Source organism: Bubalus bubalis, chromosome 2, assembly GCF_019923935.1.
Source record: "Bubalus bubalis isolate 160015118507 breed Murrah chromosome 2, NDDB_SH_1, whole genome shotgun sequence".
Classification (NCBI taxonomy): Eukaryota; Metazoa; Chordata; class Mammalia; order Artiodactyla; family Bovidae; genus Bubalus; species Bubalus bubalis.
In genome coordinates this window covers 137,039,432-137,052,564 of record NC_059158.1, presented here as the reverse complement: position 1 = coordinate 137,052,564, position 13,133 = coordinate 137,039,432, and the positions used below count along the sequence as shown (strand labels likewise).

At 39.9% G+C, this 13,133-nt stretch overlaps 1 protein-coding gene across 4 annotated transcripts in view; it reads left to right on the top strand.

Moving 5' to 3' along the window:
* HECW2 (HECT, C2 and WW domain containing E3 ubiquitin protein ligase 2) overlaps positions 1–13,133 on the top strand; it is a 434,970-nt gene that overhangs the window by 288,447 nt on the left and 133,390 nt on the right. For all 4 annotated transcript variants that reach the window (XM_006078135.4, XM_044936746.2, XM_025277874.3 and 1 more), the window contains 2 exons: positions 9,059–9,228; positions 11,839–11,981. In XM_006078135.4, the coding sequence (XP_006078197.3) occupies positions 9,059–9,228; positions 11,839–11,981 (313 nt within the window). The remainder of the gene's footprint in view (positions 1–9,058; positions 9,229–11,838; positions 11,982–13,133) is intronic.

The window sequence follows — 13,133 nt, the reverse complement described above, 5'->3', positions numbered from 1 at the left end:
TCACGATCACAGCCTTGTGGCCATAGGGCTTGTGAAATGAAGCTATGAGCCATGCTGTGCAGGGCCACCAAAGATGTATGGGTCATAGTGAAGAGCTTTGACAAAATGTGGTCCACTGGAAGGGGAAACCGCACCCTACTCCAGTATTCTTGCCGTGAGAACTCCATGGACTGAATGAAAAGACAAAAAGATACAACACTGGAAGATGAGTCCCCCTGCCCCCAGGTCGGAAGGTGTCCAATATGCTACTGGAGAAGAGCGGATGGCAATTACTAAGAGCTCAATAAAGAATGAAGTGGCTGGGGACAAAGCAGAAATGGTGCTCATTTGGGGATATGTCTGGTAGGGAAAGTAAAGTCTGATGCTGTAAAGAACAATATTGCACAGGAAGCTGGAATGTTAGATCCATGAATCCAGGTAAATTGGGCATAGTCAGGCAAGAGATGGCAAGAGTGAACATCAACATCTTAGGAATCAGTGAACTAAAGTGGATGGGAACGGGCAAATTTAATTCAGATGACCATTATATCTACTACTGTGGGCAAGAATCCCTTAGAAGAAATGGAGTAACCCTTATGGTCAACAAAAGAGTTCAAAATGCAGTACCTGGGTGCAACTGCAAGAACAACAGCATGATCTCAGTTCATTTCCAAGTCAAAATATTCAACATCACAGTAATTCAAGTCTGTGCCCCAGCCACTGATGCCAAAAAAGTTGAAGTTGACCAGTTCTATGAAGATCTACAAGACCATCTAGAACTAACACCAAAGAAAGATGTCCTTTTCATCATAGGGGATTGGAATGCAAAAGTTAGGAGATATCTGGAAAAACAGGCAAGTTTGGGCTTGGAGTACAAAATGAACCAGGGCAAAGGCTAACAGAGTTTTGTCAAGAAAACATGCTGATCATAACAAACATCCTTTTCCAACCACCCAGGAGACAACTCTATACATGGCTATCACCAGATGATCAATACCAAAATGAGATATTTATGTTCTTTGCAGCTGAAGTTGGAGAAGCTCTATACTGTCAGCAAAAACAAGACCTGGAGCTGACTATGCCTCCGATCTTAAGCTCCTTATTGCAAAATTCAGGCTTAAATTGAAGAAAGTAGGGGAAACCACTAGGCTACTCAGGTATGACCTAGATCAAATCCCTTATTATACAGTGGAGGTGACGAACAGATTCAAGGGATTAGATCCAGTAAACAAAGTACCCAGAGAACCATGGATGCATGTGTGTAACATTGTACGGGTGGCAGTGACCAAAACCATCTCAAAGAAAAAGAAATGCAAAAAGACAAAGTGGCTGTCTAAGCAGACTTTACAAATAGCTGAGGAAAGAAGAAAAACAAAAGGCAAGGGAGAAAGGGAAAGATACACCCAACCGAATGCAGAGTTTCAGAGAATATCAAGGAGAGACATGAAGGCCTTCTTAAATGAACAATGCAAATAAATAAAGGAAAACAGCAGAATGGGAAGGACTAGTGATCTCTTCAAGAAAATTGGAAGTACCAAGGGGACATTTCATGCAAAGATGGGCACAATAAAGGACAGAAACAGTAAGCACCTAACAGAGGCAGAAGAGATGAAGAAGAGGTTACAAGAATACACAAATGAACTATACAAGAAAGATCCTAAAGACTCAGATAACCACAATAGTGTGGGCACTCACCTAAAACTGGACATCCTGGAGTGTGAAGTCAAATGGGCCTTAGGAAACGTTACTGCAAACAAAGCTAGTGGAAATGATGGAATTCCAGTTGAGCTATTTCAAATCCTAAAAGATGATGATGTTAAAATCCTGCACTCAGTATGTCAACAAATTTGGAAAATTCAGCAGTGGCCACAGGACTGGAAAAGTTTTCATTCCAATCCCAAAGAAGGGCATGCCAAAGAATGTATGAAGTAGCCTACAATTGCACTCATTTCACATGCTAGCAAGGTTCTGCTCAAAATCCTTCAAGCTAGGCTTCAGCAATGCATGACCCAGATGTATAACCCGGGTTTCAAAAAGACAGAGGAACCAGAGTTCAACTTGCCAACATTCATTGGATCATGGAGAAAGCAAGGGAGTTCTAGAAAAACATCTATTTCTGCTTCACTGACTATGCTAAAGCCTTTGACTATGTGGATCACAAGAATCTGTGGAAAATTCTTAAAAAGATGGGAATACCAGACCACCTTACCCATCTCCTAGGAAACCTGTAAAGAAGCAACAGTTAAAACCGGACATAGAAAAATGGACTGGTTCAAAATCGGGGAAGGAGTATGACACGGCTATATATTGTCACCCTGCTTATTTAACTTATATTCAGAGTACATAATTCAAAATACCAAGCTGGATGACTCACAAGCTGGAACTCAGATTTCTGGGAGAAATATGAACATCCTCAAATATGCAGATAACACCATTCTTATGGCAGGATGTGAAGAAAAACTGAAGAACCTTTTGATGAAAGAGGGTAAAAGAGGAGAGAGGAAAAAGCTGGGTTGAAACTCAGCACTCAAAAAACTACGATCATGGCATCTGGTCCCATCAGTTCAGTTCAGTCGCTCAGTCGTGTCTGACTCTTTGCGGCCCCATGAACTGCAGCATGCCAGGCCTCCCATCACCAACTCCTGGAGTTTACTCAAACTCATGTCCACTGAGGCAGTGATGCCATCTCCAACCGTCTCATCCTCTGTCATCCCCTTCTCTTCCTGCCTTCGGTCTTTCCCAGCATCAGGGTCTTTTCAAATGAGTAAGTTCTTTGCATCAGTTGCCAAAGTATTGGAGTTTCAGCTTCAGCATCAGTCCTTCCAATGAATATTCAGGACTGATTTCCTTTAGGATGGACTGGTTAGATCTCCTTGCAGTCCACGGGACTCTCAAGAGTCTTCTCCAACACCACAGTTCAAAAGCATCAATTCTTCGGCGCTCAGCTTTCTTCATAGTCAAACTCTCACATCCATACATGACTACTGGAAAAACCATAGCTTTGACTAGATGGACCTTTGTTGGCAAAGTAATGTCTCTGCTTTCTAATATGCTGTCTAGGTTGGTCATAACTTTTCTTCCAAGGAGCAAGCATCTTTTAATTTCATGGCTGCAGTCATCATCAGCAGTGATTTTGGAGCCCCCAAAAATAAAGCCTGCCACTGTTCCCACTGTTTCCCCATCTATTTGCCATGAAGTGATGGGACCGGATGCCATGATCGTAGTTTTCTGAATGTTGAGCTTTAAGCCGACTTTTTCACTCTCCTCTTTCACTTTCATCAAGAGGCTCTTTAGTTCTTCTTCACTTTCTGCCATAAGGGTGGTGTCATCTGCATATCTGAGGTTATTGATATTTCTCCTGGCAATCTTGATTCCAGCTTGTGCTTCATCCAGTCCAGCATTTCTCAGGATGCACTCTGCATATAAGTTAAATAAGCAGGATGACAATAAATAGCCTTGACATCCTCCTTTCCCGATTTGAAAACAGTCTGTTGTTCCATGTCTGGTTCTAACTGTTGCTTCTTGACCTGCATACAGCTTTCTCAGGAGACAGATCAGGTGGTCTGGTATTCCCATCTCTTGAAGAATTTTCCACAGTTTGTTGTGACCCACACAGTCAAAGGCTTTGGCATAGTCAATAAAGCAGAGCTAGATGTTTTTCTACAGCTTCCTTGCTTTTTCAGTGATCCAGTGGATGTTGGCGATTTGATATCTGGTTCCTCTGCCTTTTCTAATTCCATCTTGAACATCTGGAAGTTCACTGTTCATGTACTGTTGAAGCCCGGCTTGGAGAATTTTGAGCATGACTTTCCTAGCATGTGAGATAAGTGCAATTGTATGGTAGTTTGAGCATTCTTTATCATTGACTTTCTTTGGGATTGGAATGAAACCTGACCTTTTCCAGTCCTGTGGCCACTGCTGTGTTTTCCAAATTTGCTGACATATTGAGTGCAGCACTTCAACAGCATCATCATTTAGGATTTGAAATAACTCAGCTGAAATCCATCACCTTCACTAGCTTTGTTTGTAGTGATGCTTCCTAAAGCCCAGTTGACTTTGCATTCCAGGATGTCTGGCTCTAGGTGAGTGATCACACCATCATGATAATCTGGGTCGTGAAGACAATCCTATCCCTAGTCCCATCACTTCATGTCAAATAGAGGGGTAAAGTGGAAGCAGTGACAGATTTTATTTTCTTGATCACCAAAATGACTGTGGACTGTGACTGCAGCCGTGAAATTAAAAGATGCTTGCTCCTTGGAAGGAAAGTTATAACTGACATACTAAAAAGCAGGGATGTCAATTTGCTGACAAAAGTCTGTATAGTTAAAGCTATGGTTTTTCCTGTCATCATGTGAAAGTTTGACCATAAAGAGCACTGAGCACCAAAAAATTAATGCTTTTGAATTGTGTTGGTAGAGAAGACTCCTGAGTTTCCTCTGGACTGCAAAATCAAACCAGTCAATCCTAAAGGAGATCAACATTTAGTATTCATCGGAAAGACTGTTGCTGAAGCTGAAGCTCCAATACTTGGGCCACCTGATGCTGACAGCCGAAAAGACCTTGATGCTGGAAAGACTGAACACAAAAGGAGAATTGTGTGGCAGAGGATGAGATGGTTATATAGCATCACTGATTCAGTGGACATGAATTTGAGCAAACTCCAGAAGATAGTGGAGGACAGGGGAGCCTGGCATGCTGCAGTGCATGGGTTTGCAAAGAGTAGGACACAACTTAGCAACTGTGCAACAACAACAAAGGTGAAGTGTACTCTCAGTTCAGTTCAGTCGCTTAGTCATGTCCAACTCTTTGTGACCCCATGGACTGCAGCACGCCAGGCTTCCCTGTCCATCACCAACTCCTGGAGCTTACCCAAACTCATGTCCATCGAGTTGGTGATGCCATCCAACCATCTCATCCTCTGGCATCCCGTTCTCCTCCAGCCTTCAGTCTTTCCCAGCATCAGGGTCTTTTCAAATGAGTTAGTTCTTCAGGTAGCCAAAGTATTGGAGTTTCAGTTTCAGCATCATTCCTTCCAATGAATAGTCAGGACTGATTTCCTTTAGGATGGACTGGTTTGATCTTGCAGTCCAAGGGACTCGCAAGCGTTTTCTCCAACACCACAGTTCAAAAGCATCAATTCTTCGGCTTGCAGCAGCAGCTTTCTTTATAGTCCAACTCTCACATCCATACATGACTACTGATTACTCTAAGGAAATCAATATTTGAAATGGACTTTTGAAACAGACAACTGTACTGCAGCACATGTAAGATAAATTCTAACAGATGTCTGTCACCATGTCTGTTTTCATTTTTTTTCCATTGGTGTAGTACTTCTGAAATTTAAATTATCAGTAGATTCACTTTTTGTTCACTGCAGAAAATGTTATTCACGAAAATTGACATTTTTAATAGTGAAAGTTAGGAGGCTGATCTTGAAAACACGCATCCATGGATGCATGATTATCATGTATGATGTAAGCTCATGTGTTAGCTCATTTCTGGCCCAAGGCCATTGTAGTATCCATTTCTGATCTAGCATGTTCCTTTTCCTCCCCATATGAAGTTACTTACCATGACTACCTTTTTGGTTTGGTTCTCTGGCAAATCTCAGAGGCTATAAATAGTTCAAATTTGACCAGTAGATATATTTTCATTGGAACCCTCAGGGTTTTAAAAATCTAAGTATACCACAGCCTGTGATAAACTCCTCACCCCCCTTATCTTTCTTTTGAATATATTTTAGTTGGCTACCTGTACTTAAGGGTTCTAGCGGAGGGGTGCAGGTGGGTTGCAGGAACAAAAATGAATCCTTATTTTACAGATAAGGAACAGCTTCCCAAACCTCCATGGCCCAGAAAACTTAGTCTACCCATACCACAGTTTTCTTATTTTAGAATAATTGCTCTGAGCTTTCAAGTGATCAATATTTTTGTGAACATGACACACACATATTGATTTTGACCACAGAGGGAATGTTAATTAACCCACTATTTGAAAATGACCAGATGAGAGCTAAAAATCCCAAGACATTTTCCTGAAAAGCAGAAAATAAGCTTTGGGGCATAGCCAGATGCTTTTTCTTTATATACAACTTTTTCCAACATCCACCGCAGTACACATGGAGGCTGGCTATCTAAAATCTGTTTTATTTCCTACTGTGTGATCAAGTATTTGCAGATGATATACAGAAATGTCTAAAAAGTATAGAAGATGAAAGCAATTTTATAAAGGTAATTCTAAATAATTCATCTGGTGTAGCATATTGACAGTGGATGACAGTCTTTATGGAGAGCATTTAAGCTCTGTAGAATATCTTTCTGCAAATATTCTGCTCTTGATTATCTGTGAATAAATAGGGACACAAATAATTGAACTCTACAGATAAAGCAAAAACTGTTTTTTGATGAAAGTCTTAAAGCTCTTCTCTAAGTAAGCAGTTAAAGATATTTAACCTGTCATACCTTTGTGACTGTGAGTCCTTCTTTAATCTATTAGGTGTTATGCATATTTATGAGCAATAAAATATGTAAAACATAAAAGAGGAAGTCAAGATATGGATAAAGTGAACTGTATAATCAGAGTACAAATAACTGGTAGTTTATTATGTTTATTAATGAAGACTTATTTGTATAGTGTCTCTTGTAGAAAAGGTTAACAGTGACATCTTTCATCGCTGTGGCTTAATCTTCTGGTGGATGCTATTTCTTCAAAGGAGTGTTTTGCATGAATAATTTAGCTCTGTCAGACTTCATGACAGCCATTTCTGTACATGTACTTGTTTACTGCAAAGAAATCCCTTCTTGAGAAGTAAAAATCCCTTTAACAGCTAAAGAATATCATTCCTTTGTCTTTGAGTCTGAAGCAAGCCCAACAATAAGGATAAGAAAATATTCAAATTGTATTTTTTCTCAAAATTACCAAATAAAACCAAGTGAAAACATGTAGCATTATTAGATTGACTGTAAAATACAAGCATTGTATTAATAATGATTTCATAGTAGGACTTTCCAGAGATGGGATCCATGAGGCTAATGAGATTACAGCAGCTTCTCTGAAGTACCTGTCTAGTTCTTTGCTCAATCTTTCCCTTCTCTCATGGGCTTTTAGATCAAAGATCTTACTATCTTTGCAGTGTTCTTAGCATAAGGTCCTCTTGGTTGAGTTTTTCAATCTTTTCTGACGTGTTAGACTGCCTCCCTCTGCTGCCAGTTATGAGACATTAAACAGTCCCGGTCTGTTTTCATCACATGTTATCTAGGCCGCAAGTTTTTTTTTTGGCCATTGGTGAACTTCTTCAAGGGAGCACTCCTTAGAGAATATGATGCTATGGGAAACCCCAGGCCAAGTCTGTCCTTCTGAGAAAGACTTTGTGTTTCAGGAATGGTGGACTTAAGTAGGATGACCCTGGTGACCTTTTAAAAAGTGTGAACTTACTCTACAGGGTCTCTTCCCCAGCTGATTCGGGTCATTCAGAGGTCTTTGAGGGGCTTCCTAGGGGGCTCAGTGGTCAAGAGCCCACTCCTGTCAATGCAGGAGACATACCCTGGGGGCTTCCTGGGTAGTTCAAATGGTGAAGAATTTACCTGCAATGCAGGAGATCTGGGTTTGATCCTTGGGCTGGGAAAATCCTCTGGAGGAGGGCATGGCAACCCACTCCGGTATTCTTGCCTGGAGAATCCCATGGACATAGGAATCCAGCAGGCTACAGTCCATAGGGTCGCAAAGCATCAGATGCCACTGAAGCAACTTAGCACACACACACAAGGTCTTTGAGGGTTCAGAGCCTATCCACATAATTCTTTTTCTGAATCAGTGGTCAGGACTTCCCTACACTGATCATAACTGTATAAAGTTACCTAGAAACTGTCTCTTCTCCAGAAGCTTTCAAGAACACTTAGCTCTCAAGCCAACCTTATCCTGACTGATATTCTCAGAAAGGCATTGGGGATCCTGTGAAGCCAGCTTTATTTCCTGACATTTTTGCGTCCTGTAGCTTGGCCATTTTAAAAAGTGTTAGTCTCTTCACTAACCAGACGTTAGTCAGAAATTTTAGCAGCTCATATTGTGTGAAATAACAACTGGTGAATCTAAGATGAGTTATGGGACTTTTAACAAATATTTAAGTTATTTAACAGACTACTGAAAAAATAACCTCACAGTTATTTAATGTAGCAGATAGCAATCAAATTTTAGAAATACTGCTGGTCTCTCTTTTTCATCTAACATTCATTTGTAGAATATATATGGCATTTTACATATGGTACAGCTGAATGTGTGCTCTGAAGTTTCATCCCCAATTAAACTTAAGTCTCTACATTTCATATATTTATGTAGAAGATTCACTTTTATCTCATGAAAGGACATATTGGTTTTCTTTTTAAATACAGTATTTACTAAGGATTTCTCTTAAGACATTGTGTGAAGTACTGGTTGCTAAGCTACATAGAAAAAGGTGGTGAAGATGCACATATTAGAATCAAAATGGTACTAATTCTAATCAAAATTAGAATCAAGTGTTCTTTGGAAGGAATGATGCTAAAGCTGAAACTCCAGTACTTTGGCCACCTCATGCGAAGAGTTGACTCATTGGAAAAGACTCTGATGCTGGGAGGGATTGGAGGCAGGAGGAAAAGGGGACGACAGAGGACGAGATGGCTGGATGGTATCACTGACTCAATGGATGTGAGTTTGAGTGAACTCCGGGAGTTGGTGATGGACAGGGAGGCCTGGCATGCTGCAATTCATGGGTCGCAAAGAGTCGGACACGACTGAGCGACTTAACTGAACTGAAGGTGGTGATACAAGTTTGGCTTCATTCTGCAGCCTGTTAGAGGACCCTTTGCTGGAGTTAGTCATAACCTACTTGCCCTCACTTATCTAAGCAATCATAGAGTGATTAATTTTGTTATTGTTTTGCTGAATAGTTTCTGTTTAGAGTTTCCTGTGTAATTATTTAAGAATGAATTGCCATTGATCTGCTTGTTCTAATCAGAACATATGAATCTCTTATCTTCTGTCCCTTTCCTCTCCCTCTCTCTTTCCTTCCCTTCTTCCTCCTCTCTTTCTTTCTTTAAAGACCTTAGGGCAGTTGGGCTAAAGAAAGGGATGTTCTTCAATCCTGACCCTTATCTTAAGATGTCCATTCAGCCAGGGAAGAAGAGCAGTTTCCCCACCTGTGCCCACCATGGGCAGGAGAGGAGGTCTACTATCATCAGTAACACCACTAATCCAGTTTGGCACCGAGAGGTAAGATGATCGTCAGAGACCTTCTGCTTCACAAGAAGTTGGCCAACTCCATCTCTCTCCACTGGTCTCTGTATCATTCAGCTGCTCATGGGTGTGGGTAATATGGCTGAGGTGTCTGGAAGTTCTGTTAGGAAAAGGGTACAATGAAAATGAGATATTCCCTTCTAACCAGGGGTGGGTCTAGGGTTAAGCAAATGAGGGACTTCCCTCAGATGTGTTATTTATAGGGTTCCAAAGACTCAATAATCAAAATTAATATTTCAATGCAATATTTTTTTAACGAAATCAAAATCAAGGCAAAAATTAATGATGGACAAAGTATCAAAATTTTGTAAGGACAGTAACAGTGCCTTGCAGAGCCATATGGGAGCCTGAGGCAGAAGGAAAAGTCAGTAACATTGATCCCATTTTTATTTAAAATTTTTATATTTTGTTCTAGCACATACTCAATATAAATTAATGGAATTTCTCTCCCTACAGGCTTTGGCAAATGTTTTTTTGATTTCTAGATTTTGGTTAGTCACACGAGGCGGTTGAGGAATTGTCATCCTGAGGGAAGGCAGATTGTGTTGATGGTACTTCAGACTTTCTCATAGCTGCAATACGCTACCAGTCATTGCAGTGTGCCATATTAGTGAAATCAAGCCCAGGGTTTTCCCATTGGAAATATTTTTTTGTCACAGACTGAACAGAGACGTTGATTCTGTTGTAGCGAGCAGAGCATGAGTTCTACCATTTCTCAGGGAATCAAGACCCAGTTCACATACTAGTTTTAATGAGTGTTTCTGAAACTGAAAGTGCAAGTCGTTCAGTCATGTCTGACTCTTTGTGACCCCATGGATGATACAGTCCATGGAATTCTCCAGGTCAGAATACTGGAGTGGGTAGCCTTTCCCTTCTCCAGGGGATCTTCCCATCCCAGGGATCAAACCCAGGTCTCCTGCATTGCAGGCGGATTCTTTTACCAGCTGAGCCATAAGGAAAGCCCACGAATACTGGGGGGGTGGGGGGGGTAGCCTATCCCTTCTCCAGACCCAGGAATCGAACCGGGGTCTCTTGCATTGCAGGCAGATTCTTTACCAACTGAGCTAACACAAACGTATATTGGCATGGGAGTTGCACAGTTAATTAAATCACTCCCTAAATGTTTAATGACAATAATATGTTCTAACAATGCTGAACAGTATTTCATTGGAGAGAGAGTTTCAAGAGTTCCAAAACCAACTGGAGAAAAGCTGTGGCTGTTTGAGACTTGCCAGCATAGCAAGATGTTTCTCTTGGGCAGTTTTCATGGTTATGTTAGTGGCTAAATATTGTCAATTTTTTTATTCCTGATTTGAAATACTGTCTCCAAATAGTGAATAACTCTTAAAGGAATACCACTTAATTGAACACATTAGAAGCTTAGATGATTGCATGATGATCACTTAGAAGGCAAAGAGTAGAGATAGTAATGATACTAGCAATAACTTTATTTTTCTAACATGTAATATTTACAGAGTTCTTAGCCATGTTACCAGTGCAGGCATGATAAAGGGTATGTAAGGGATGATATTCTCATCTCTCTTTTTGTGATTAATAAACAAAAGCTTAAAATGTTCACGTAACTAGCTATTCAGGGGCAGAAGTAGTGCTTAAACTCTGCTGTCTTATTCTAAGCAAGTGCTTTTTCCATTAAGCAGATTGCTAAACTTCATGGCCCTTTGGGGAAATTAAATTGTTGTGACTATATAAACTTAGTGACCCCTGAGTGTAAAGTTGGCTGGCACTAGTCAGACGTCATTGTTGTTGCCTGGATACTACCAGGGACAGAGACAAATGGTTCAGGTTAGATTTCTGGCTCCATCATTCACTTTTTCTGAAATGCTCATCATAATTAGGAACACTTTATCTTTGTAATATATATGAAAGTGTTTGTAAATGAGTAAAGCAGGTTATTTTTCTTTTATATCCTTATTAATATCAGATCCAGTTTTTTCCAATGGCATTCTGAAAACAACAAAGCTTATCTTAACCTCATAGTTTTATTTTTCTATCCCAGGAGAAATGTCTCTGTGTGCCTTTTAAATTAAGTAACTTCTATTTGAACATTGTTCTATTTTGCTGTAAACCAGGGAAATCATAATATTCCTTAGGTGCTTCTATTTTAACCACTAAGTGAAGGACGATGATGTACAACTTCAAAATACCATGGGATCAGGAATTAAGTTTGCTGTTAATCAGAGTATTGGTTAATTCTAAGCCACCATATAACAGGATATTAAATATTAAAGAGTTAAAATACAATATATGTGGTGAGCACTAAAATTGTATTGTGCATAATTTAATATCTGATAGCATCTCCTCAAACTATTCAACCCGGAAGAGTTGGATGATTGAAGGTGCTTCCTTTGTCATCTAGATCCTAACTGTTGCTTTTTAATCTTTGTGACTGTTCATGATTCTGAGTGAATAAAAGATTGACAATTGTTGCAATTTTTCTGGCAATGTAGACTCTCTATGTCATTAGAATTTAAGAGATGCTAATTTTTCTTATAGCAATATATATTAATAAAATGATATACATAATTTTGTATTTCTTTTTTGACTTGTGTTATGTTTTGTTTTCAGAAATACTCCTTTTTTGCACTCCTTACTGATGTCTTAGAGATTGAAATTAAAGACAAGTTTGCTAAGAGCCGGCCTATCATTAAGCGTTTCCTGGGGAAGCTCACCATTCCAGTCCAGAGGCTACTGGAGCGGCAAGCCATTGGGTAATCAGGGATCATGTTGCAAGTAGTTTCTGCTGAAGCAACTGAAATGATACTTTGAAGTCCTAGGGCTTTTCTCACTGATAAGAAGTGGTAATATACTTCTTTTAAAAATGAAAGTGCTGGCATATGCCTTAAAATGTGCAGGACAAAAAGGACTTTATTTTCATGTATCTTTTTTGAGTTATCTATCTTTCCCAAGATGTACCTACTATTAGCATTTCAGCGTGAAATGTCACAGTGCTCAGTTGATTTTTGAGTATATTGAAGTCTTGCTATAACAGCCTCTCCCCAGAACAGGATGCCAGTATCAGATTGACACCTCCCAATCCTGATTAACCTTATCCAGAGATTTTTGTTATGCCTGAGATACCAAAACCACCTTATTTTAGGGCCATTTAAAACAGAGCCTAGACTCTGAGATGGTGTGGAGCTCTAAGACATGTACTTAGAGCTCTAAGACATTCATTTAGGCAACTAGAAATTACTCATTGAGAGAATTTTAAAATGTGGTTTGACATCTGTCTCCTTTCTGTTAGCTTTTTGTAAGCTGTGAATCAAGTAGTTGAGAAATCATAACATGCCTCCATTCCTTATTATAAATGGTGTATATATTTTCACACGGTAAGTATCAGCACACTCAGTAACACAGCTGCTCTGAGGTAGCCCTAGGGGGCATCCTTTTCATTTTAGGAGAACATTATGAATGTATGATAACAGTGGTGGTAGTCAGCAGTATCAGTGATAAACAGTAGCTGTGGTAGTGGTAGCAGCAATAGTGAACAAAATAAACAAAAAAAGATGGTACGGCCCTAGTCTATGTCAGAAGTTAACTAAATTACACTCATCTGCTTCTATAATCTCGACAACTCTGTGAGGTGAACAGTGTTGTTATACCTCTTTCAGAGATGAGGAATCTGAGGCTAGCAAGCCATTGATGGAGCTGGGATTTGAGCAGATCAGTCTGTTCCAGAATCTCAACTTCTCTGCCACACTTTAAGGCTGGCAGTGATGGAATATTCATCCAGCTAACTGAGGGGTTGATCATTCATAGGCACTTTGCAGCTAATTAACTGTCCTCTTAGTATTTTGACAAGTCATGATTTTTTCAGACATTAGTTTCCTTGTTTGAAAAATGAAGTCTTTAGACCAGGT